Raw genomic sequence first — 25,873 nt, forward strand, 5'->3', positions numbered from 1 at the left:
GTGTCGGTTGCTGCTTTTAATATTTAAAATTCTGCTCCCATAAAATTATTAATTTTTAAGGAAGAAAAAAAAAAAAACCAAAGAAATTAGTGTTCTTTCCTAATACGAGCTATAGGCTTTTGACCAGTTAAACACTGACGTTAACAAGTTTTACAAAAATTGTTTCAAGTATCCATTTTTTTTAATCACAGTGAAAATGTAAGACCAAGATGTAAATGTTGAAGTGAATGACTGAAAGTTTCTTAGATGAAAAAGGCAAAGGTACTAAATCAAAACATATAAAAATGCTTAAACGCATTTCCTTCATGTGATATGAATAGAAAGGTTATCTGTAAAAAGTTAGAAAAATTAAAATAAATTACATATTTAAGTACACTTTCCCTTCAACATTTTTATAAAAATTCAGAATAGTGTACTTTTGAATATACACAGAGTAAAAATGCACAGGTGCCGTAGGTTACCGTCGGTATCTACACAATGTCACGTTAGTGTATTTGCTGCAGCTCATTTTATTTGTTACTTAAGCTCCTCTTGAGAAATCTCAATATACCCAGCTAATGGGGACCCACTGGGGCTCCAGCCGCAGCCTCTCGATGGCACTCTGGAGCTTCTCGAAGGCTTTGTCCAGGTTGTCATTTACAATGGTCAGGTCAAAATAGTGGTTGTAGGCCCTCTGGATCCGGGCGCTTTCATCCACTGTTTTTTTCAAATCAGTGTCCTGTTGAAGAGATGTTAAACATCACTGAGAACGTAAGACTTGGGAAATCCTTATAAATACAGAAGACATAGCCCTTCATTCATACTATTTCATAGATTCATAGATTGGTCCAGGCCGGAAGGGACCTCCAAAGGTCATCTAGTCCGACCTCCCCGCAGTCAGCAGGGACACCCCCAACTAGACCAGGTTGCCCAGGGCCTCGTCGAGCTTCACCTTGAATATCTCAAGGGAAGGGGCCTCAACCACCTCCCTGGGCAACCTGTTCCAGTGTTCCACCACCCTCATGGTAAAGAACTTTTTCCTAATATCCAATCTAAATCTCCCCTTCTCCAACTTAAAACCATCGCCCCTCGTCCTGTCACTGCAGGCCTTTGTAAACAGACCCTCCCCAGCCTTCCTGTAGGCCCCCCTCAGGTACTGGAAGGCCGCTATGAGGTCTCCCCGGAGCCTCCTTTTCTCCAAGCTAAACAACCCCAGCTCCCTCAGCCTGTCCTCATAGGAGAGGTGCTCCAGCCCCCTGATCATTTTGGTGGCCCTCCTCTGGACCCGCTCCATCAGGTCCATGTCCTTTCTATATTGAGGGCTCCAGACCTGCACACAGCACTCCAGGTGAGGTCTCACCAGAGCAGAGCAAAGTGGCAGAATCACCTCTCTGGATCTGCTGGCAACACTTCTTTTGATGCAGCCCAGGATGCGATTGGCCTTCTTTAAAGCTATATACTGAATGTATTTCAAAATCAATGAAAGTTTTCTTTTATAATAAATCCACAGAAAACCTAAGCTAAAATGCATTCAAAGGGCTGAAAACGTTACAAACTGTGCCAATACCATTAAATTCGGCAACAAAATGTTTGCAAATCTTGCAATTTTCAAAAAAGTCCATAGAAGCACATGAACTCGGGCTGGTCTGCGCAACGGGCAGTTAATCGTTTTGCACGTGCAACTGATGATCCAACCAGAATAAAATGAATGCTTTAGGAATGACTGAGTCAATCAGTTATGTAAATATATTTATGCCCTTTTTTCACACGGAAAGCACCCAAAACCCCAAGGATTTAAATTACTATGAAATAAAAGACAATGAAAGATACATTTCTAGCAGAATAAAGCTCTAGGCTACCTTATTGCTGTTAGAGGCTCCGTTTCAGCCTTGCTCACCAAACATCAGTTCCTCCTCATTTGTAAACTACTGCTGCATTATTTTAGTTCTGACAAGAGCTGCAAAATTTACGTTCCTACATTATGAAGCCTTCACGAAGTGCTGCCACTGAGCATTTTTTTTACGTTTCATTAATCCTACATTCTTAGAAAATTCCTCTCCTCTTTTGCACAAAGGCAATTTTTTGTAAGCAGTTATGAGATTTGTCCCCTCGACAATATTCGTTTTAATATTTTCAGGTCCTGATACAGTTGTCAAATACAAAAGCTAAAATGAAAAAGTAAGTTTGTGAATAGACTTTCCTTCACAGTCAACGAAGGAGAGAAGCAAACGTAGCACCACAAGAGCCAGAATTTTTGCAATGGCTTAGGATGCTAGAAATCACGAAGAAAGCCCCACGAGCAAGCAGAACTTGATACTTTAAATGACATTTGTTTTTCATTTGTTCAGGAAGTAAAAGAATATAAGGTGGGAAAACATACTCTTTATATACACGTGTACAGATATGATTCAGAATCCATAAAGATACATAAATGTATATTTTAAAAGCAACTATCCTCTTTATTATTCACAAGGACAAGTGAAACAAAGGCAAGGGTGTCCCCCAGGGAATCGAGTATTAGGAAGTGCAGGAAGTTATTTTTATAGTTATCTGGACAGTTTTCACCTTGCCTTCTTGTGTATGCATCACAAAATTTGTTTGGGGCAGAGCACTCACAGAGATAATAGAATCTGTAATAGCCAGAATCCATGACTAGGACCGGACAATCTCTCATGTGGTTCAGAGAATCGGATCTCACGGGTTTGAAAAGGAAGAAAAAAAACGTAAAAATCCCATATTCATTTAGTGCAAATTAACCCACGCCCATTTTATTGCTTTGAATGCCTCGTTAAGATACTGCTACTGTCTAAGCTGTGGCACTACCACTGTGAGTTTCAGCAAACCGTGGCTTTTCTCAGATGGGAACGTTTTACTGCTGAACACAGAGGAGAAGTTTTCTTAACTGCTCTATCTGGCTTTTTTTGCTCTGGTCCTGCAGCTGGGAAAGTTCATACCCCTACAGAAAATTTATAATTTGCTGCGCTGGAGGAAGCATGTCTCATTTCCCTCTGCCACACACTGCGTCTCAGAAAAGGAGAGAATGAATAAAATGTGCCACTTTGTTTTACAGGACAAATCCAAGGAACTTCAGGGGCTGGGAAGCTACTCAACACTTCTCACTCTGGCAGCTCCCAGCCTTTCCCAGTGCAGCGTGTGCTCGTGGAAACAAGGCTTAGTTGCATTCCGTTGGGGTTTTTGTGTGGTGGGGTTTTGGTGTGGGTTTTTTTGTTTGCTTGGGTTTTTTTGCTTGCATTTTACAGATTCCATTTTTAAAGCACACTCATAAGACAAACCTGAAGAAAACATTTCGAGGGGGAGAGATGGGGAAAGTGAAGGAAAGTCATTTACATAAAAGAACAATTCCCACCGTCGAATATCTATGCAAATAATCAAAGGTGACACTTCCCAAAGAACAAATTACAAGTAATTTTTGTAATCAACACTTCTCTGTAAGAGGTCTATTTTTAAGAAAGAAGCAATCTGCCTTATACATAGTATTTGATTAACTTCTACTAAGTAATCAGCAAAAGTATTGCCTAACTTTTCTTAGAGACATTAATTTCAGAACAAATTCAATCTAAAATGAAAGGTAAAAAAATAAAAGTCTAAGAACATCCTATTCAAAGCAAACTAAATACGAAATAATCTGCTTACAGTGAGAAGTTTGGTTGTAATTCCAGCATCTACCACAGCCTTGTGCATGGCACGCAACGTCTCCAACTCTGGCGCAGCAATAAACACTACATAGGGCATGAATTCTGAAGTCCTCAATATTTTCAGAGCCTGGAAGTGAAGAAAAAGAAAAAAAAAACCCTAAATTTGAGAGTGACTCACCACATGTCCCCATTGCTTAAGGGGCACTGCAAAACTATCTGTTACAATGGGCAGAAACATATAAGCAAAGATTCTTATTTCTATTTTAGAAACTCCTATGCTGCCTTTTGAGATGCTCGGCATCGTTCTTTCCTTGGCTAAAAAGATCATTTACTACTCTGCAAGACTCCTCTTTCACGCAGAATCTAAGCTGCGTTTTTTTCATCTTTCTAACCCATTCCAACTAAGGGCCAGAGATGCCAGAATCCAGTCACTACTGTAATCTCTAAACCACCTAAGAAGCCTTCAAATGTAAAGGCAGATCTCTGCAGCCTTACACCCCTGCACGTGCAGTGTAACGTTATAAATGATGTACCTGTGGATTCACGTCCAAGATGCAGGTCCTTCCTGTCTGAACAACTTCAAGGATGGAATCAATTTTGGTGCCATAAAGATTTCCTTCATATTCTCCATGCTCTAAATATCTGCCAGCTTTGATATCCATCTCCATCTCAGCTCGTGACACAAATCTGTACGCTTGCCCATCCTTTTCATCATCCCTTGGCTTTCTTGAAGTAACTAAACAAAAAATTTAAAATATAAATCGAATGTTTTATTTTTATATTTGGAATACAAATATGAGACTAGAATGCCTATTAAATTAGGGAGAGTATAATACACATTAATATGCAATTATAATTGCTCCATATACAGATTAATTACCTATTCTAGTGCAAGTTTCAAAACTGAGCCGAGCTCCTTTTGTTCCCTTTATTTCTATTCTTTCCTATATGTTGCTTACCAACCCATTTGTTTATTTCCTATTACTCCTTCACGCCATATACAATGCTCTTTCATATCATCGTTTTAATTATTCACTTAATAAAATAATTATTTACGTGACTTGGAAATCAAATGGAAATTTAATTCTCAAACGTCAAATGTACTTCTGAAAATAACTGAGCACACACCAAAATCTGCCCCTCCTCATCTCCCAAACCTTAGCACATACTTTGCTCACTCTATTTGCCCTGTTATTCAGGGTAGAATTACCTGAGCCAGCTCTACAGAAAGTTAGCTTAAATATCAGAAGCAGCCCGGCCACCGTAGCACAATTTGAGTGGAGGCCAGATAATGCTGCTTTCCAGGACAACTGACCCTTTTTAAAGCAAGGTAAATTCACTGCAGAGAGATTAAAGCCAGTATTTAAGTATAAAACATTAGCAGGTCTCTTGGGTATTGGCTAAACTGTGCAGTACAGATATTATTTAAGCAAGACAGTGAAAATAAATAAAATTAAATAAAAAAAAGTAAAATCAGATTATCACCCACTTTGCTGCCCTATCATCATATTATCTGCCCACTACTTGCATTTAATTGGATTTGAACTCTAGAATATATTAAAGATAACAGTGAGTGGATCCTTTTGGTAATACTTGTATCACCACTTAGTGCCACGTCCCCACTTGGTGCAAGTTGGTGATACAAGTGAAAACCGTTCTCCCCCTTCCAGTAATTCCTATCAACATCATCATTATAGAAAATGCTCGTCTCAGGAGAAATGATCTTCTGAAGCTGTTAGCAATAAACATTATTACTAGAACATCCAGTTTTAGCCAAGATTTTACAGAAAGATTGAAGCTATCATGGTTTATAGAATACAAAAAGTAATCATATCAGTTTGAAATAAATTTTGGAGAATGAGCTTTAACAGTTTACAGCCAGAAGATGACTTCACAGTTTCTTCACAGTGAAGAAAAAAGACACACAGAGCACCATTTGATGGATTAGAACTCAACACCGAGGACATGCTTCTCCCCATAGCAAAAATTTAAAAAACAAACAAACAAACAAAAACCCCAACACACCCCCCCCCATATTCGTTTGTGAATAACCAGGAGAGTTTTCTTCTGATCAAAGAAACTGAGGCCAACTAAGATTACTGATTATCCTACTTAAAATCAGAAGTAGAGAGGATATTCTATATACAGTAAACTGTACTGCATGTGCGTGACTAGATTGTCAGATTGCTAGGTTGGAAAAGTTAATTTTTTATGCCTTTGAGGGGTGAACAAGAGCTCCAAGCAAAAGCATTTTAACACTGTCTCGCATTACTTCTATATATTTAAGCATCTAAATAGCATTTTAAAGAAGCCAGTAATTTTGAGGGCCTTTTTGAAAGGGAATAAAGAATTTTAGAAGTAATAAAGTTTCTTACTGTTTTGCCAATATAGAAGATTTCTTTAAAAAGCAACACTGAGAAGCAAACCTTGTTATCAGTCACACATACCAATTCTTAGTGCCTTGGCCGGTTTTGGTGTTAGAGATTCAGCAAGTGAGAGAAACCGGTTTTCTCGTGTTGCACAATTTGTCTTTAAGACCTGTCCCTCCTCCCCTATTATCAGATCTACTCCTTGCCCACTGAAAACAGGAAGGAACCGACTGGTTTTGAAATTCTGAAAAGCAGGTGGCAGGAGGAGAATAATAATGCAGGAAGGGTGGATTTCTCTGGTCAGCAGCCAAAGGAGGGGACAGTTAAAAAAAAAAAGATGATGTTGTGAATGAGCAAAGTAACTATTGGGAAGGAAGGCAAGAAAACAGAATGTAAGGGAGGAGGTCTTTTCTGAAGTTGACAGGGAGAAAAAAAAGAAAGATCATGGGCTTGAGGTGAGATGTATTGAAACATCAGATTATAATAAAAATCTTGGAGATCACAAACACTTCAGTTTGATTGGAAGTTTGTTGCTTTTCCCTACATTTCTAATACTAAAGTAACAATTTATAATGCCTAGGGTGCTTCTACAGATGGAAAACTAAATGGCAGACCTGAGAAACTCCACTGGCTATTCAGTACAGAAGACTACTAGGAAAATTCTAGAATCCCCTCAGTAAGTGATGCCGACTTTCACTGAGGAAACCTACCAGACTGAAATATTGCACATGCAAAAATAGCTCTTCTGCAGCATCAGTAACATTTAATTGCTAGTTGCAAATATTTTCACTGTCATCATATGTTAGTTCAGTTGCCTGAGAAGACGAAGAGCCTTTTGTTTTCGCACTCTATACAACTTTTACACTGTGATAAAATTACTCCCACCCTGAATCACTGGGATAAACATCAGATATTTTACAGATAATCAGAGACTCACAGTACGATATTACAATACGAATGCTGACAACTTACATGGCACTGTAGTTCCAAACCTGGTAGGATTCAGTACTATAAACCTGTTCTTCAAACTCCTTCGCCCCACTCCTTGGGCCCCAATTAAGACCAGTGTCTTCCTCTGAAAAGGAGGCATTTTGGCTACTTCCTCATAGATCTGGATTTCATGACGATCAAATTCTATATTGAGAAATGAACAAAAAAATAGTTAATACACAGTAAGAAAAAAAAATAAAGCAGTCCTGCTCTACATCAACAGACCACATGTGAATATAAATAGCACTCAAAGGGCATTAAGTCTGATACAAGCTTTCTAGCTTTAAATTGGCACGGGAATAAAACAGTTACCCTTTCACAGGCAGCATAAGGTCAGATTATTACCTTTACTTCCAAGAAGAAAATTCAAGACTGATCAGAATGGGAAAACTGTGATTAACAATTAGTGAGCTTTCAGAGAGTCACAAAATGGTAGAGGTTGGAAGGGACCTCTGGAGGCATCTGGTCCAATCCCCTGCTCAGCCAGGACGATGTCCAGATGGCGGTTGAGTATATTCAAGGAGGGAGACTCCACAACCTCTCTGGGCAGACTGGGCCAGTGCTCAGTCACCCTCACAGTGAAAAAGTGTTTCCTGACACTCAGAGGGAACCTCCTGTGCTGCTGCTTGTGGCCCCTGGTCCAGTCACTGGGCTCCTCTGAAAAGAGTCTGGCTCCACTCTCTTTGCACCCTCCCTTCAGGTATTTATGTCCATTGATGAGATCCCCCCGGAGCCTCCCCTTCTTCAGGCTCAACAGTCCCAGCTCTCTCAGCCCTTCCTCACAGGAGAGATGCTCCAGTCCCTTCATCATCTTCACATGTCCGTGTCTCTCCTGCACTGGGAAGGAACCCAGTACACTTCAGGTGTGGCCTCACCAGTGTTGAGTAGAGGGGAAGGATCACATCCCTCAACCTGCTGGCAACAAAGCTTTCACTTTTTTTTCCTCTTTTCACTCCCAGTTCTTCTCTGACTTCCACCTACCCAAAGATGTACTCAGCACCACCTTATCTTCACTGGTCACTATTGCCTTTAAACCATAAAATCTATCTGATCTATCAAATTTATAATCAAATACTTTACTGCAAATCTTTCAGCTTTGAAAACACCAGACTGAAAGTTTAGAAGCCTAGAGAAACTTGACTCATACGTAATATTAAGAGATACCTGCATTTCTTGTAGTGAGATACATCATCTTTTTCTTTTTTTTGCTGCTTATTGTTCCACAGAAAGGCCCTAGAAATAAAAATTGAGACAAACTCATAATTTTTGTTAAACGTATTTTTCCAAGGCTTATTTACATGAACATATGCAAGTTTAATCTAATTAAATTTATAAGGACTATTTTAGAATTTCATATATTCTAGGGTAGGAGATCACATCTATTTTCATACACATCAAACAGTACAGTAAGAACCAAACACAGAGGAAAAGTTAATTTTCCTAGAAAGCTTTGTAAAAACCAGCAGAAAAATCCTTCAAAGGTTTAATTTGTTAATTTTCAGTGCATACTATAAAAACATAATTAAACCCAAAAAAAAGGAGCTAATTCTTATGCCTTCCCCACCTCATTTAGCTTTTCATCAGCAGGTGGCAAAACTGACTCATATATCTGTGAAGACTAAGCACAGACTTCAGCCTTTGTCCTTCAGTCAAAGCCAAAATATAATAATTAGCATTTTGCAATATTCTGTGTATTCTCAGACAGTAGTTTTCTAGTATCTACGAAGGCAGGAAAAGCAAAACAAATGGAGTCAGAGCAAAATATATGCCTGAAATTCATTAAATCTCACCTGAGTTGTCCCAGTCCCTCCTAACAAAGGCCTTTCTCTTCTCTTCCAGGAACTGGCTAGGAATAAGCCCTGCGCTTCCTCCTTCTTTGACATGACTAGCCTGGCGAAAAAAAAAATAAATCATAGGTTACTTGTGGGAAGTATTTTTCTCATCAATGCGGTGTTGGGTGACTTTCACACTGCCAGAGTTTCGCAACGGTGAGTATTGATACATTTACTATCGAGACTTGGAAATTCAAACTCAGATGTGGGTACTAAAATTCTGTCTTACAGTAGCAGCATCTTGCCATTGCGCACTATAATTCAGGAAACAAATAAAATAGAAGTTTCATTACTTCTTCCCATTAAGTTAGTAAGCTCCTATAGTCATAAACCTTTGGCATCAAAATCCTCCAATTTAGCTCCAGACATTGAACTCTCAAGTGACAAATCTCAAGACTTTTCATGCCTAATCATGCCTTCAAGCTTTTTGCACTAACAGATTTAAAAATCTTAGTAACTTCAGTATTCCTAGTAATGAAAGTTTGGCTAAGATTCCCTATAAAATAATTTCATGGCAAGCTCAATTCTCAGCAAGCTTAAGATGTACAAACACTTAGTTACGAAATGTTACACTTTTCTTGTCCATAAGTGGTTGGCCTCTCTCTTGCTAACAGGAACTGTTTGCTTTTCAACTTGTATGCTTTTACCTATGACTAACTGATTTTTTATAGTTAGCAAGTTTTTAAACAGTCTAGCATTTCTAGAAAGCACAAGGGAAAAACTATCTTTTTTTCCCAGTGGCATGATGTGCGTAGCAATACTTGCAATACACCATACTGGTTTAACATATTACATTTTTGTCACTGATCGAACGTTTCAAGATTTATTTCCCCTGGACTCCCACAGGTTACAACTGGAGAATTTGAAAAGCAATACGGAAGACAGCATGCAAGCTAAATGTCAAACTACTCCAGAGTTTTGGAGTCTCTAACTTCTGAAACTAATTAACTTGGCAGTAATAAATTTTCTGTCTTCCCTCACACTTTTTAGTCTCTTTTTTTCTGTTATTACTGTCACTGACAAGCAACAGAATTCAGCAACAGTTGTTGATGTACATTCAAGTATTTTTGTTGCCTTTAAAGAAGTCATATATATTGCTCTCAAGTAACATCTGGCTCACTATTGCTTGTTATCTACTAAAGGGTGAGCAATTTAAGGGTAGAAAGGGAAATTAATAATGCTAAACTATTTGCCTAGATTGCCACTGCCACTTGCAATTTGAGAAAAGCATCTTAAGGGTACACTCATCCCACTTTCAAAGGCACTGATGATGCTTAATTGTGTGCATAGTGTCTTAGAAAAAATAAAAATACCGTAAGCACCAGATTACATTTCTACTGAAGGACTGAATGTAGAAATACAACCTTAAAGTAGGATGAACTTTTAATATTTGAAATAGTGCCAAACACTTTGATTATGAACATGCATGTAACAGCTCAAAGACATTGACCGCCACTGTGGAAATAAAAGATACAGCTTCTCCAAATACCTATTCTCACCCCTCTTCAAATCCACAGGGTTAATTCCCCTCTCTCTCCTCAACTCTGAGCACTCAGGAAGGGATCCACTTCTTCCACAGTCACTGCCAGGGAACGCTTACCACAACTGACACGGCCAACCTAAGACTTTCTGCTAGAAACTGTCCACTTAAACTGATTTTGGAACGTCTAGGCTTATGATATAAGAAAAAAGACAAACAAATAGCAGTAATAGCAAAATGAGTGTTACATACACAATTTATACCATTCAATTTTCTCTAGTATTTCAATTGTTAATATCTTGATATTAACAGTGTAGTATATTGCAGTGTAAATATTTTTTCATATATCTATTGTTAAATGGAAGTAGATTGCAATTTATAGAGTTTATTATCAAGGTAACTGGTGAAGCTTTTCGGGTTTTTATTTTATTTTTTCAATCTTTTTACCAACCTGCCACCAATTTGGATCTTCCCGGTTTACAATCTGAAGAATTTCTCCTTTAGAAAATTTCAAACCTGCTTCTTTGCATGGGATGAGGTTGTCATTATATGGATTATAATCAAAATGACACTTCACAAAAACCTGAAATGTGTAAAAATTTACAAAGCTTAAACATTATAGAATACATTCTTACTAATTTATCTGTCAAACTGAAGTAACGTCTTTACCTACAGCATAAAGAGTTTGACATGATCAAAGTTGCATTTGGCAAGTAAAATACAATATATGGAAAAAACTGGCATATACCAGCTGAGAGAGTAGAATAATCAACAGTGCAAACATTGTTTGAAGTAGCTTCATGACAAAAATACAAAACCAACTGTTCTATTTGGACAATGTATTACAAAACACTCATTTTTGCATTTCGGTATATACAACTCAATTATAGAATCATAGAATTGCCTAGGTTGGAAAGGACCTTTCAGATCATCGAATCCAACCATCAACCTAACACTGACAAAAGCCATCACTAAACTATATCCCTAAGCACTGTGTCTGCCCATCTTTTAAATTACTTAAAAATAAAAAAAAATTCTCAGAATACGAACACTGTATTCAAGGCTTGTGGAATCTTAAGAATTAATTTCACCATGAACTCAATGTTTTAAAACAAACACGCTATGTGACTGCTTAAGGCTCAATTTTGATGCAGGGGAAGAACCAGTAAGTTGCACCAGTAGATTGGAAACATCTTTGACTTTTTTTCTGCCAGGTTGGGAGTAAAGGAAGCAGCACACCTGCCTCAAAAAGAGCACATCGCCTCCGCGTCTCCTCAATGTAAACATAGCCTATGGCAGTCATGGGCATTGAGACTCACTACCTGAAGGACTGTCTCATAAGATGTTTCACATGCACTGATTTTAGAGCAACAAGTTACTTCTGCAGTGGAGAAATCGACAGCCTACAGCAACAACAAAAGGATAAGGAAAAGCCACCACCCAAGTTCCGACTTAAGCCAGGGAGTTCAAGCTCATCTGTTGAGTTCAATGTGTTTCTGAATTCTATTAGAATTTTTTAGGCAAGCATATGAGGCTTGTTATTGATCTACTGAAGAAACCCATTTCCAAAACGTACTAAAAGGTGAAAACAGGTATCTACAGTTTAGCTGCCCCGCAAGCATTAAATACACAAAACAATCAAAGTATGTCTAATAAAATCTTAAAATAATCTTATGCGATAAAGTCAAACAGAAGTTTTTTTAGACAGAATTGTTAGAAATACACCACTGACCTGTTGAGGAATAACAGTATCTCTGTAGCTGGGGAGAATCTTCAGAGTGACACTGCCACTAATATTTTTCAGCAGTTCCTGCAATTCCTTTGGATTGTTTCCAACCTCGTGGCCATTCACCTCTTTAATAATGTCACCTACATGCAGAAGACCTTGTCGATCTATCATTCCGCCATGAAGAATCCGTGCTATTACCAGATCATTGTTCTCAACTCTAAATGTAACACCCTGAAAGAGGTATGTGACACCTAGTTTACCATTGTTTGAATTTCAATTTCATTTTACCATTATCTTGAGCAAAAATATACAGCTATGGGATATTCTATCTACCCCAATGCAAACAGACAGCAATAGTTACGACAGCGTAAGAGTTCCTAATACACACATAAGCTCCAGCTGACACAAAAGTACTTGCAGACAAGGTTTTCGTACAACTGAACAATGACTGTATTGTTCTTGACGACATGCAATCCTGTCATTTTCTATCAGGACCAGACAGATGTTGTGTTAGTCATTTATGCTAGCAAGTCATTCAGCCTAGTGACTGCCTATTCACTATCCCATAATTTTTTAAAGAGAACAGAATGGAAAACACACAAGTATCTTCTTATTTCAGCCTTTCCATACTGGTCCTATCACCCACTAAATGACACAACATATTAATGGCAATAATTAAAACATAATGCAAGAAATCAGGCACATGCAAATGTTTTCACTCGCACTTTAAATTAAAGACACACTCATCTTCAATTACTTACCAGTGGTTCTCCTGCTCTTTTGTGAATTCCAAGGATACGAATAGCATCTACTGGAACAATCTGGTTGTTCACTGAAGAATTATTGACTTCTGGGCTAGAAGGAGGGGAATCGTAACATTTTGAAGCCACAATATCATGTGCTTCCAAGAGTGACTGCAAAGGAACAGAAAAAGCCTTTTTGTTAATCATGAAATAACCATTTGCAAAAGGATTTAGTGCTGAATAACCACTGAATCTGCCCTTTTGGGACCAGACCATAAAACTCTTACTTCACATAGAATGGAGCAAAAATTGACATACAAGTACTCACATGGACTGATAAACCTACTGTCTTGGCAAATATGCTCTCTTTTGTGAATACAAATGCTTCCTTATAAGGAAGTATAAGAAAAACGTAATGAAAGTGGGAGGAACGTATGAAATAGCAGGGAAGAAGATAGAAAAAAGAGTACCTAACATCATCTTTTATGTAATGAGACAGTATCTGAGCAAATGGTTAAAGTAAACAAACAACCCACTGCAAAAAAAATGAAGGTAACTCATCATTAGTTACTTGTGTTTAATGTAATATAGTTTTCCTCCACGGTAATTTGGATAATTACAGGTATGCAAGGATTTCTAGCAATCTGCAGAATGTGTGCTTTCTGCTTGCATAAAGTCAAGGCAGAATTCTAGCAAATCAAGTCAACAGAATTAACTTTGTGGAAGAGAAGCGCTCAGACCTTACAGTTAACGGTGTTTTCACCAGTCCACATACATAAATAAAAAGCAAAAGGAAGAGATCCAAATAAATACAAACATCTTCAGAAGACAATGAAATTTAGACTGATTTTCTCATAAAAGATACTTTAAGATTTAAAGAAAATATTATAAAAGACAATATATACAGGTAAAACAAGACCAAACTTGTGAAGTTAGTGGAAACTTCCCATCTTAAAGAGGAAAAGGGACACCTTATAGCCACCATATGCAGTAGTTCAAGACAAAGCATCCTATAGCACAGAGAGTCTCACTGACAGATACAGAAAAAGGAAAAGAAGAACATAGCTTTGTTTCAAACAGTGACCTGGTGAGATATGGTCTTAAGTCAGATCACTGACGGTGTCAAATAAGACACCAAAAAAAAAAAAAAAAAAAAAAGAAAAAAAAAAAGAGAAAGACACCTAAAAAGAGAAAAAGAGAAGACACCACAGGGACTATGACTGATAGTGATGTGCACATGCCAGAGGAAGACAGCAAACTACTAGAAAGCAGAGCAGATGAGCAGAAAACATTTAAGCAAATATAACAATTTTACTATGCAGTCTGCTCCATCCTTCTGTAAGCCACCTCTAACCTAGAAGTTATGCAACCTTATTAGTTTAGTGCTAAGCTCAACATGCAAGCCCTCCAAGTGTCACAAACCTGAACAGTCATTTTAATCTGCCCATTACATCATGACCCTGCTGAGACTTCAATTTGAGGTTAGAAGGAGGTACTAATTCACCGATTCTGCCCCTGCCATTAAGACTGAAGAGACAGATGCTTTTATTGTGGCTGCTCTCATACTGTGGACATAAACCAAATCAAATTAAATAGGAAAAACAACCATTTATTAAATCAAGCAGCTGTCAGATGGTAGCAATTTCTAATTCTTCATTATCCAAGACACATCTAATCCAGAAACCAGGAGAACAGATCTCTCTTTGCCAATGTTTGCAAGCAACATTTTTGGATCTTTCTACATTTCCAAAATGAACCCAACTAGCATCAATTACACATTTTAATGCATTACCACTGACAAAACCAAGTAGATACACCAGTATGATACTTCCAGTTTTCCCTTTTGGTCACATGCTAGAACAAGTTGTTCCCAAACTTTCCGGCCACAAACCACTAGATTTCTAATGGAGCCTTACACATAACTGTGTTTGTACAGCTCATATAATTTATGGATTATAAACTGACCCACAATCAAAAAAGACTACTAAGCTAACAGTCTGTGTCACCCTTTTCAAATTAACATGCTCTGTAAGATTCTTCATTTCTTAAATCTGATCCCACTCCACATTCTGGTTCTATTTATTCACTTAGTTTTATGGATAAGCATGAATTCTTTCAACTACTACTTAACCATCTCTCAGTCACAAAATCTTTTACCTTTTACATGACGGCTGAGTCACAGTAGGACTATCAGGCACCGCACGTTGCTGCCCGCAACTATAAAATGGTTTCTTTAAGAAAAGTAGTTATTGGTTTCCTTAAAACAACCCGTAGTTAACTTACCACCTTCCCATTTCTAACTCTCAGTTCTAAAACTCAAGAATCTATACCAGTTTTACAAGACTGCTTCCAGCCAGCCAGGTCACGGCATACAGTCCTGAAGAACACTTAAAGCCACCTGGCAACATGTCTGTATCCACTGCCAGACTACACGCCAACATTTTATGTCGCTCAGTTACTTTCTTATTTCAGTAATACGGTTGAGTGATCTGAGAAATACAGTTGCATGAACTTGACTTGTTTCTTTCTTATGGTATTGGAAAACGTAATGTGCTCCTGAGCTCCTCTGCAATCTCTTCTTTCCCATACTGGTGCTAAAACGTTTACAAAACCCCTGCCAAAATCTGCAAAACAACATGGACTGAATAATCAACAAGCATAAAACAGTTCAAAGTTTCCTCTACACGGTGTATGTAAACAGGATCAGCTGGACTATCCAAGACTGGGTAACTGTAGGAAGGTTCTCATGGAAAAAATGGCAAGGTTGCCGGAATCAGGCATTTAGAAGAACTCTTTGCGTATCACAAAAGATATCGCACAACAGACAGAGTCTTGTGTCAGATGGTATGGCCCCTCTGTGCAAAATACTGTCATAAGCAATCCATATATTTAGAATATTCACATCTTCACAGCAGCTTTCTATGGCTGTACTAATTTGACAGGTTAAAAAAAATTAAAAAGTAATTACAAATACAGCGAACAAAGGAACATTAAACATCCAAGGCCCTCTATAGTGCTGAAGCCACATTCAAATTCAAAATTCGTTTATCCTAAAAAAATTCTCAGCACGATCTATACATGTTATGAAGAATTGCCTGCCCTATATGATAACTATTTCTCCATCTGTGATTCAATAGAACAATTAAATTACAAATTAGGAGTGGGGAGGAATAGACAAGAGCAGAACAACTCTATAGTCTTGAATTCAGGACTCCTAACACTTCAGGCCTCAAGAGTACTTAAAATATTTCCATTCCTTCTTTATGTACTAAATATGTACTAGTCTTCTCTGATAACACTGTTTAAATATTAGGACTTAACAAATGGACTGCATGTCCCTAGTGCACATGTGAAAAGACGACATTTTTAAAGGCTGTTCCGGAAAAGCGAGGAAATCATTTAAGATCTTGGAGAAATCAGAGGGGCTGATAAGGAGGCATGCATGTGTGGGAAAAATAACCCTATAAATTAAGACCTGTCTAGGAGAGACCTTAAGATCACTTTTCTAAATGAAACATTTTAAAGGTATGATTAGCCATTATAAAGCTAACTATTAGAAGAAAATATTGGCTGCTTTTCAGATTAAGTATTTTTTTGCCAGCAGAATCTACTATTTGGGATGAACGGCTTGCATAATTCTTGGAAAGGTGTCAGTAACTCCAAATGTGCAATACTTTCAACTCCTCCCTCTTCCCTCAAGGCAACCTCTCTTACCACTCCTCTCTTCTGCTCTCCAGCTACTGTCTGGTAAGACTTGCTATAGCCTTTTCTATGCACTGTGTGTGTCAGCTGGCTCTTCAATTCCTATTGGCCTGATGGCTAGCCATCAGTACCGTGACACTCAGAAGAACTTAGTATCTTCCACACTTTGACCCTTGAAAAGTTCAGTTAAAACTAAAAGGGGTAGAAAGTGGAAGGGAAGAAAAATAAAGGAATGAAAGGAGAAGTGAGAAAACAGAGGGAGGAGGAAACAGACAGTCAGACACAGAAGCCAGTCCCTCCCCAGTGTTCTTCTATAAAAATATGCAAAAGAAATGGAGCTCCGTAATTCAGTACTTTTGGCACTAAATGATAAATTCAAATAAGCTATGGCACTGAGGACTTGTATACCACATTTGATACTTGTATGATGCCAAGGCAGGTTACAACTGTAAGATGACGCTGTGATAAAGTGGCACCATTCATTTGTAAAACACAGAATCCGCCTCTAAAACAGTTACACAATAGTGTCCATGAAACTTTAAAGGAGTCAAGTCAAGGTAGCTTGTTTACACAGTTACTGGACTGGAGAAAGGATGCAAATTACATTTTCTATAATTACAAATTACATTGTATTTTTTCTTTCTTCCTTACAGGGACCTTCTCGCAGAATTTGGAATACGCCTCCTTGCACTGAATGAAGCAGAAAGGATAGCACTTATTTCTTGTGTATTGAGTTAATTTTCTGTACCCTTTTCAGAGAGAGAGAGATAGATAGCCTCCCCAAGTGTTAGAAAGAGTATTGCATCCACATTTTGGTCTGTAAATTTTCCTAAAAGCTCTTCTACAGTGGGCATAATGATGATACCAGTGAAATAAAAACACTTAATCATTAACAATACTACTTTGGCCTCACTTGTCTATGCTGCCTGCCTCCAGACGGGGAACGGAAGCACAAAATTAAGGGCTGAAAAAGCATGCCCTAATTTTAGGTTCCTAAACTGAATCACTTCAGATCTACTTTGAAAAGTTAAGTTCTTAGCTGCTTTTTGCCTGTATGCAGCAGCCAAAACTGCTCATTGTTTCTGCAAATGAGACTCACAACAAGCAGTTAGAAATGAAAAAAAACAAACCAACAACTTACAGCTGCTTCAGACTTTTTTTTTTTTTTTAAATGAACTCTAATTCTGACAGAGTGAAGGATAGGTTAGCTCTCCAGGGCAGCATTTAACTAGCTTAACCATCAAATAGTCTTTTCTCTTCCTTTCATACCTAATTCATTTGTACCATCCAGCTTTTGTAGCAAATGACGTAGGGAGCTCTAGAAATAGCTTATTTCTCTTACATACCCATGACTCACCCAACAGTATAGTGAAAGCAGCAGCACGCAATCTTCTTCATAGCATGCAATGATCATTACATAAATTTTTAAACTGGGTTCCAAGGAACAGTCAACAAACTGCAAACGACTAAGTCTGATGTTGATACTACACAAATTAGAAGTTTGCATAAAAACCAGAATGATTGGATAACATAGATCATGGGAAAGCATTAACATGCTTTAATAAAGGGAAGTCATGCTTCTCAAATCTAGTTAAGTTCCTTGAAAGAGTAACCAAGCATGGCAGTGAGGCAGTTACGGTTGATAATATAGACCAATTTCCAAAAGGTCTTTATCAAAGTCTTTTAAAGAAACTAAGCTACTATAGGATAAGCAGTAAGGTTCTCAAATAGATTAAAATACTGATCAAAAGACAGAAAAATTGGGGTCAGGAATAGAGTAGTATTAGTTTTCATAATTCATGTCCCCAGGTACAGACTGGTCAGTATCAGGAACTGAGACAGACCACCTAGAAATACGAAGGATGAAACCTTCAGGGAATTGTTATGGAAACTCCAGTCATATAGGAAGTAAATGTTTGTCCAAGATTTATAACAGAAACTCCAGTGGATTTTAATATGATAAGTGAAGATATTCCTCGGGTGATATTGTAAAATAAAATAATGCTCATTCTTAACCCCACGTGGCTTCTGCTTTACCTTTCATTTGGAGTAAAATCCTACATATTCAAGTTTGCTACAGCTCAGATTTTGCTTCATTATTATTTCTAGATCCATATGCGGATACTGAGACAGTTCAGTTGGTAATATACAGTAAAAAGGTGGCACCTGAAAATGAGGCTCCTTGAGTATTCCAACCAATTCTGCAATATTCTCATCTTTATTTACTAAGGGACTGATGTCTTCAAGAATTTCATTCACCAGCTCCAGGTTGTTGTCACTGACAGCCTCAAGTTTAGAATCTTCTAGTCGCTCGTGAGCCTGTAAGATTAAATATATGAGACTATGCTGTAAATAAGTTTCAAGTAGTTCCAATTTATAAACGTTTTAAATAATTTCTTGGTGCAACCTTTAGCAGGAAAGCCAGAAAAAATACATATGGTAATAATCCATATATTTTATCTTTATAACGGCTGAAGGATTTTGCATGCTTAACTACGTGACTCAGCAAACTTTATAAGCAGCACCTGTCAGAGATGCTTGTGTGTCCTAATTTTCTGTAACCTCTATGCTATATACACCAAACAGTCCTCTCTGAACGATACAGCACCTCAGATCTTTTCTGCTTCAGAACCCAGTACAAGTGTGCCTTCTAGAAAAAGGACAAAAAAAGGAACTATGGGATCTGCTCAGAAAAAATAAAATCTGCAAGAGAAGCATTTACCCCAGGCTCCTCCCATTCAAACATCTTCAAAACAGCAAATTCTAAAGGAAAGTCTACATAACTAAAGGAAGAGCTAAAGAGGTCTGTGGCAGAGGTGCCTAACAGTATCCTGGGCTGCACTAAGAAGACTGCTGCCATAAGGTCGAGCTCTGCTCGGCGCTGGTGAGGCCACACCTGGAGTAACGTGTCCAGTTCTGGACATACTGGAGAGAGTCCAGCAAAGGGCCACGAAGATGATGAAGGGACTGGAGCACCTCACATTTGAGGAAAGGCTGAGAGCTGGGCCTGTTCAGCTTGGAGAAGGGTCAGGGTGGGATCTCATAAATGGATATAAATACACAAAAAAGGACGGAGTCAGGCTCTTTTCAGTGGTTCCCAGTGACAGGACAGGAGGAAATGGGCACAAACTGAAACACAGGAGCCTCTGTCTGAACACAATAAAACACTTTTTTCACTGCAAGGGTAACTGAGCACTGGCACAGTTTGCCCAGAGAGGTTGGAGTCTCCCTCCTTGAAGATATTCAACAGCCGTCCGGACATGGTCCTGGGCAACCATCTCCAGGTGACCCTGCTTGAGCAAGGGGTTGGACTAGATGCCCTCTCAAGGTCCCTTCCAACCTCAACCATTCTGTGATAACTTTGTATCTCTTTCTAGAGCAGTTGTTGCAGGCATAATTCTTTCCTAAATGCTGCAGATACTTAAATTCATTGAAAGGCAGGAGCTTTTTGCTGCAAGAGAAACATCTTATTAATCCGAAAGCTTCACTTATTTATTACAAGTAGTGCAGTAAAATTAGGGAATAAGAGGAGGCCAAAAATAACTAAGATTCTCAAGGCACTCAATTAAGAGTTATTTACAACAGCATAGCAACAAGAAGTTCAAAAAAGAACAATCGCTTTGGCACATAAAACCACAACAACTAACAGATATATTTGTGAGTCATCTATATACACTTCACATATATGTAATTTGAACGTATGCACACACATCTACTTTCTTATTAGTGCTTTAAAACAGATGTTAAAATAAAATTTTGCTAAAACCCGAAAGCTTTGGCTCCTGAAATCATCCAAGTATCAAATTCTACTTCATGTGTATAAAATGTTATTTCTGCAGTACTGATGATCAAACACTGGAAAGGGTAACTTAACACAGAGAAAGACATTTCAAACATTCCCCAACACCAACACGCACGAACCAAATGACTGTGATCACAAAATCATAAGAAGCTTGGCACCTACACACATTCTCCGTAATGAGGGAATGCTATTATCTGCATAATACATACGCTAAACAACACCCTTCTTATAAAGTTTACTTCTTTTACAGCAAGTGGAAACACAATCCTATTGACTTTTAAACATACTCCAACACCTTTGTAAAATTAGAGAGTACAGTTTACCTTCTTTCTCACTTATTTTCTTGAAAATACTACCACTAACATAGAATATAACCTAAATACAAATATCCTCACCCTTCTTCCCAAAATCAAGGCCATGCATACACTGGGGAACAGGAAGTTTATCAGTCAACAACCTCTGATCCTGTAACATGTTGGGGAGCAGCAGGATATGGGGTGGTATGAATAATTAAAAAAAAAAGGAATACCTAACTTAGATATTGCAATTATTTTTTTTTTTTCATTTCAGTTCATTATTTCAGAAACAGTGATACTGAATTGAGTCTTCTGATTCATTCAGTATTTATTATACTTGCCAAATGTTCAAATAGTAAGGCTTTTGCCTCCAACAATCTGACATCCTAAATACTGGACTCAATGTCTATAGATTACTCCCCAAGATGTTTCCTTGGTCTGGGTTAGGCATTCACCTGGCACGCTGTATGCTGTGCTACAATACTAAAAGCAATAGCAGGACTGCAAAAAAGAAGATGAAGTTTTGAGGTTCAAAAGAATAGTTAATAATCCAGAAGAGAATTTTGATAAGACAGTTCAGTAGCAAAACTGAGTAATATTCATGCATGTTCCAAATCCAACCACTGTTTTCAAAAAACAATTCATAACAATTCTAAATGCTTGTTAGGATTGAGCATAAACACCAGTAAATGAAGGAAAATGCATTTTACAGTGATTACAGTTACATCCCCTTTCCCCTACCACCCACTAAAGAATGGAACGGTACAGTAAAAGAAACCTGTCTAAAAAAAAAATCTGTAATTTCCACTTCAATGCCTTTATTCCAGACAGAAAAAGTATCAAATGAACTTAACACAATTTTAAATGATTAGCCAAAATTTGCATTGCAAAATATTATTAACTAACTATTTTGCTTATTGCTTGTCTTCATTTTTTTAAGGACGGAAAAGAAAAATCAAGCTTGTATGGCTCATGGCACATTTCCCTAAGTTTCTTTTTGTCCTTTTTAGGATACTTTACCTAATGATTAGTCTTAATAATTGACTAACAAAGAAAAATGAAAAAGCTTTTATGTTTCTGGGCTGGTCTGAAATTAATCTGCTTAAATAATCTGACCATCTCAGGGTCCTAAGAATTGCCCATTCTGTGAAAAATAGCTCTTCTAACAGAAAAACAAGTTTTATGTATTTTTCAGAGACAAATGGACATACATGAACTACATATACTTCCTGAAATGTGTTGTCATTTTGATCTTGTCCTTATTTAGCTCTGCTGGTTAGGACTGAGTTTTTGGGTTTAATTCTGAAATAATTACAAAAGAAAATGTAAGTGAGGTCATGCCATATGAACACAATTAAAACCTTTCAATATTGTAGATAAAGGAAGTTTATAGTTAAGAGTCTGTTTTCATTAAAAGCACGTTTTTACATCTGCTAGTCATTAAATGCCGCAGAATTGCAACTGGCCATTAAAGCAAAAATTCTTGATAGGAAAAAAATGCTTTGCAATGAACACTTTCTTCATGATAAAAATTAAATTAAAGACGATGTGTGCAGCAGATACAGAAGTTGGAAACAACTCTAAGTAAGAAAATGCTTTTACTTACTCTAGTAAATTTAGTACACAAATCTTTCCCTCTGCAGTCATCTCACTAGCAGATGAGACACATCCATTATTTCCAAGTTTATTACTATGTAATGTCTTCCACTTACAACCAATTTTTTTTAACAGCTGAACAGAAGTAAATTCTTATGTGAATTCTTACGAGAAGTTTCCCTCTCCAGATCTTTATACTGAGCAAAATCCCTGCACAACAATTCTTAAGCTTTACAGAGTATTTCATGCCTGCCCAGAGGGCATTGCTTTCAGATGTCTATTCATATTAAGGAAACAGCTATATTTAAGTCAACTGCTTTTTCCTCATGAAAGGCACTTATTTTTATGAAATAAGATTAAGAAAGAATATAAGTGCTGTGCAATACTGACTGCATCTCCTAGTGGCAATTTAAGCTACATTTTAATTATAGAGTCCAAAGATTTTTTGTGAATATCACCTTACATATTTAGAATTGATTGCAATCATCTATGAATAATAGACTTTCATAGCGCAAGACCAAAACTAAGGATAGCCCTTGTCTCAGAGAGCTGACAACCAATGGTCCCACCATTACTCTGAGATCCAGGAAAGGGCACGGAGAGAATATTTCACTGGGCTGATCAGAAAGTCGTTTTAAGCCAAAGACAAAAAGAAAACTTGTTTATGCCATGGAAGAAAGAAGGTTATTACTCTCACTTTTCATCTTTGGCAAAAATGTTGAAACTTAGAAGGCATATGGGTTTTGCACACAACAGTGGTCATGAGACTGTGTTAAAACCAACTGCTTCTAATTGCAAGTATTTTGACATTTTCTTTATAAATAATGTTTCCACATTATTTCTGGAGTCTCTGAATTTTTCTTTTTCCTCTAGAATCTTCCATAGAACAATAAATCAACATGCACAGAAATTACATTGTACCAAATCTTCACCTTCAAGAACTCCTTCAAGTCTTTTAATGAGACGCACCATCCATAAAAGCCATTGTTAATAACTCAATCCATACTCAAAGTTCACACAATATTTTAAAAGTGAAAATATTTCCAGATTCTACTCAGAGCAGCAAGTTTAAATACCTTAGCAAGTGATCTTACAATAGGGTTTTCCATAATTCCTTTCAGAAAAATCAGGTCTATTTCTTCAGCGCCTGTTGACGTGGGCAGATCAGTAAGGTTATCCAGGACCTGCTGCATGGCTGCTGACAAAAGAAAAACAAAAATTAAGTACTGACCAAAACAAGCTTTCATAACACTACAATATTAACTTTAGAGATGTTAGGCAGCCAACTACATCTATCGAGGGCAAGTGGACAGAACAGAAAAATAACTTGTTTGTTTGTTTGTTTGAGAGATGGAAATAAAGGATCTATCCAAATCCTTATCACCACAATCAATTTAAATCCAGGCCTAGCACATTCCTTTCAAGATTCTCTACTACTTAAAGATTGAAAAAACCAAACAATTCTAAACTATGTATAAGGTATGCATAATCTTCTAAATACAATAAAAGCAACTCATTCATTACTCTTTTCATTTAATCTCTCTTTCAGAAGTTTTCAGCCCTCATAAATACACCAACCAACTGTAAGTTTTACAGCGTTTGTACAGGCAGATGTCACTGTTTTTAAAACAAGCACATCGTTCCAAATATTTTTTTTTAAACAAAAAACATTGTTTCCAAGGCATCTCTTACCCCGGGGACACTTGTGTCCATCCCCAGCCGTCCTTTACAACCAGTTCTGACTTACTGCCTTCCAGCACTAAGTGTATGTAGATGGTGCAGATGCTAACACCAGCCTGACACCACAACACACTGTGATGGGAAGTATACCCTACAAGGTGAAGCATATCGTGCCTGCCCAGTATCCTCAGTGGAGATTTTCCTGGCTATCTACAGCCTCACAGAGAGAACTGCAGCAACTTGGGTGAGAGTGAACAACGGTGCCCAAGAAAAAGTGAGAAAATCCTACCATCCCAGCTGTCTTGTCCCATGAAGTCACTGAGGTGAGCGATGAGAATTTATTTTGTAACTGTGTTAAAGCTGAGCAAAACAGATCTTTTATGTTAGACAACGAGTTCAGTATGTTCACGTATGACAGAGCTGCTGGCATTTGGGCACGTGCACAGCAACCCTTAGCTGGGATTACAGCAGCTAGCCCCAAGCTTGCAGAGATGAACATGTGCCAGCTTAGACTGAGCACAAAAGGAGGCACCGCTGGAGACAGTTATGATGTCCTTTGTAAGGTAAATGGTCATTCTTTCCTTCGTTTCCAACATATGAACTAAATATTCATTTCTTGCGGTATTATCTTAGTAGTGAATAACCTACACTGTTCTTGTTTTAACTGTATTCTTTCAAACTCTTGCCAAGTTATATGGGCATGCTCAGACAGACATATACACAGGTATACTAAAAAAAAAACAAAAATCTTCTGTTGAGATCCCCAACAAGCTAAAAAGCATTAGAACACCCACCGTGTACTACAATGCTCCCTATGTCGCATAGCAGCACATATCAAGGGAATTAGAAAGCCTATATGCCCCTTCTCCCACACAGGAATTTACCCTTAACTTTCCTCATTGCTTTATAATGAAAGCTATTATGAAACGCTGCACAGTAACAGAACAAACAGCATTTCTCAACACCTACTTTCTAATTTCAATGCTTCCTAGAAAATTCTATCCCAATAAAAAATTTTCTGACCATTCTTTGTGTCAAGCGGAACGAACTTTTCAACAATCAGATCATCTTGTGTGCCGCATTTTAACTACAGCAGTGTATGTCAAAAGACTGCATTTTTAAGAAAATATGTTTAAACCATACTTCTCGCTTTCAAAAAGCGAATCTTCTGTGAAACCATGAGTAGGAGGGAAAATGACACTTACTTTACACTTTCAGATTTTGAAGCAATATTATTTCTACTTTATAACAGACAAAGCGCTGTTAGCAATCACACATTACATAAAGTCACCAAATCAACCTGTAAATAGTCCACATCTTCCTCAGGCCAAGTACATCCTAGACCTTGACTAGTTCAGCTGCAGATGCAACTGCCTTGTTTCACATTTTCTCAGTTCCCAGTTACAGATTCATCACTCTTAATGCAGTCACCCAAGCTACAGTATTTGCAGAAGCAGACAGATGTTTCTAGCCAATTAATGTAGTGTACTGGGTGCTGCATAAACACTCCAAGTGTTGTAATAATAAGCTTTCTTTACATTTTTAACAGTTATGTAAACTGTTTTTACAGGACTTCAGGTTAGTGCTTTTGCTCTTATAAATAATCTTAGTGAAAACATAAAGCTTCCTTCAGGTCAATGCATGCATCTCAACTACCAGTTGCAATTCCAGCACTTGATGGTGACAGAGGCGTGCATAATAAAGAAATTCCTTATATATCTCCATGTTAATAAGCTGTTTTTTACATAAGCCTTTCAGAATTCTGCCTATCTTAGAATGATCAAATTAAAAAATGAAAGCCCTACATAAAAACTTTATCATCAAGGAAAAACTGTTGAGAGCAAGATTAAGCTTCACAAGAATGACTTTCAAGCTTCGTGCAGCTAGACGGGGCATTTTCAAATGAATGTTTTATTTAATAAAGGTTTCACAAATTCTAGCATCAGAACTGGTTAAGTATATTTTAGCATTCCTGGAAAGCAGCAGATACCTTTATCAACGTGCAGAGTTCAAAAAATT

General features: G+C 37.6%; 1 protein-coding gene across 2 annotated transcripts; it reads right to left on the minus strand.

Annotated features, from left to right (window-relative positions):
• Window positions 1–496: 496 nt before the first annotated feature.
• Window positions 497–23,367, minus strand: PALS2 (protein associated with LIN7 2, MAGUK p55 family member). 2 transcript variants are annotated; one of them, XM_074150368.1, is made up of 11 exons: window positions 23,269–23,367; window positions 18,647–18,799; window positions 12,797–12,949; window positions 12,039–12,266; window positions 10,758–10,889; window positions 8,785–8,884; window positions 8,159–8,227; window positions 6,977–7,138; window positions 4,169–4,371; window positions 3,634–3,762; window positions 497–718 (listed from the first exon to the last, which is right to left on the minus strand). In XM_074150368.1, exons 1-11 carry the CDS (start codon window positions 23,365–23,367, stop codon window positions 542–544), a joined length of 1,605 nt encoding a protein of 534 aa, XP_074006469.1. In that variant the 3' UTR covers window positions 497–541. The 2 variants fall into 2 exon arrangements, with proteins under 2 accessions (XP_074006469.1, XP_074006468.1); XM_074150367.1 differs by having other exon boundaries at window positions 23,251–23,367.
• Window positions 23,368–25,873: the final 2,506 nt, after the last annotated feature.

This window comes from Numenius arquata, chromosome 7, assembly GCF_964106895.1.
Source record: "Numenius arquata chromosome 7, bNumArq3.hap1.1, whole genome shotgun sequence".
Classification (NCBI taxonomy): domain Eukaryota; kingdom Metazoa; phylum Chordata; class Aves; order Charadriiformes; family Scolopacidae; genus Numenius; species Numenius arquata.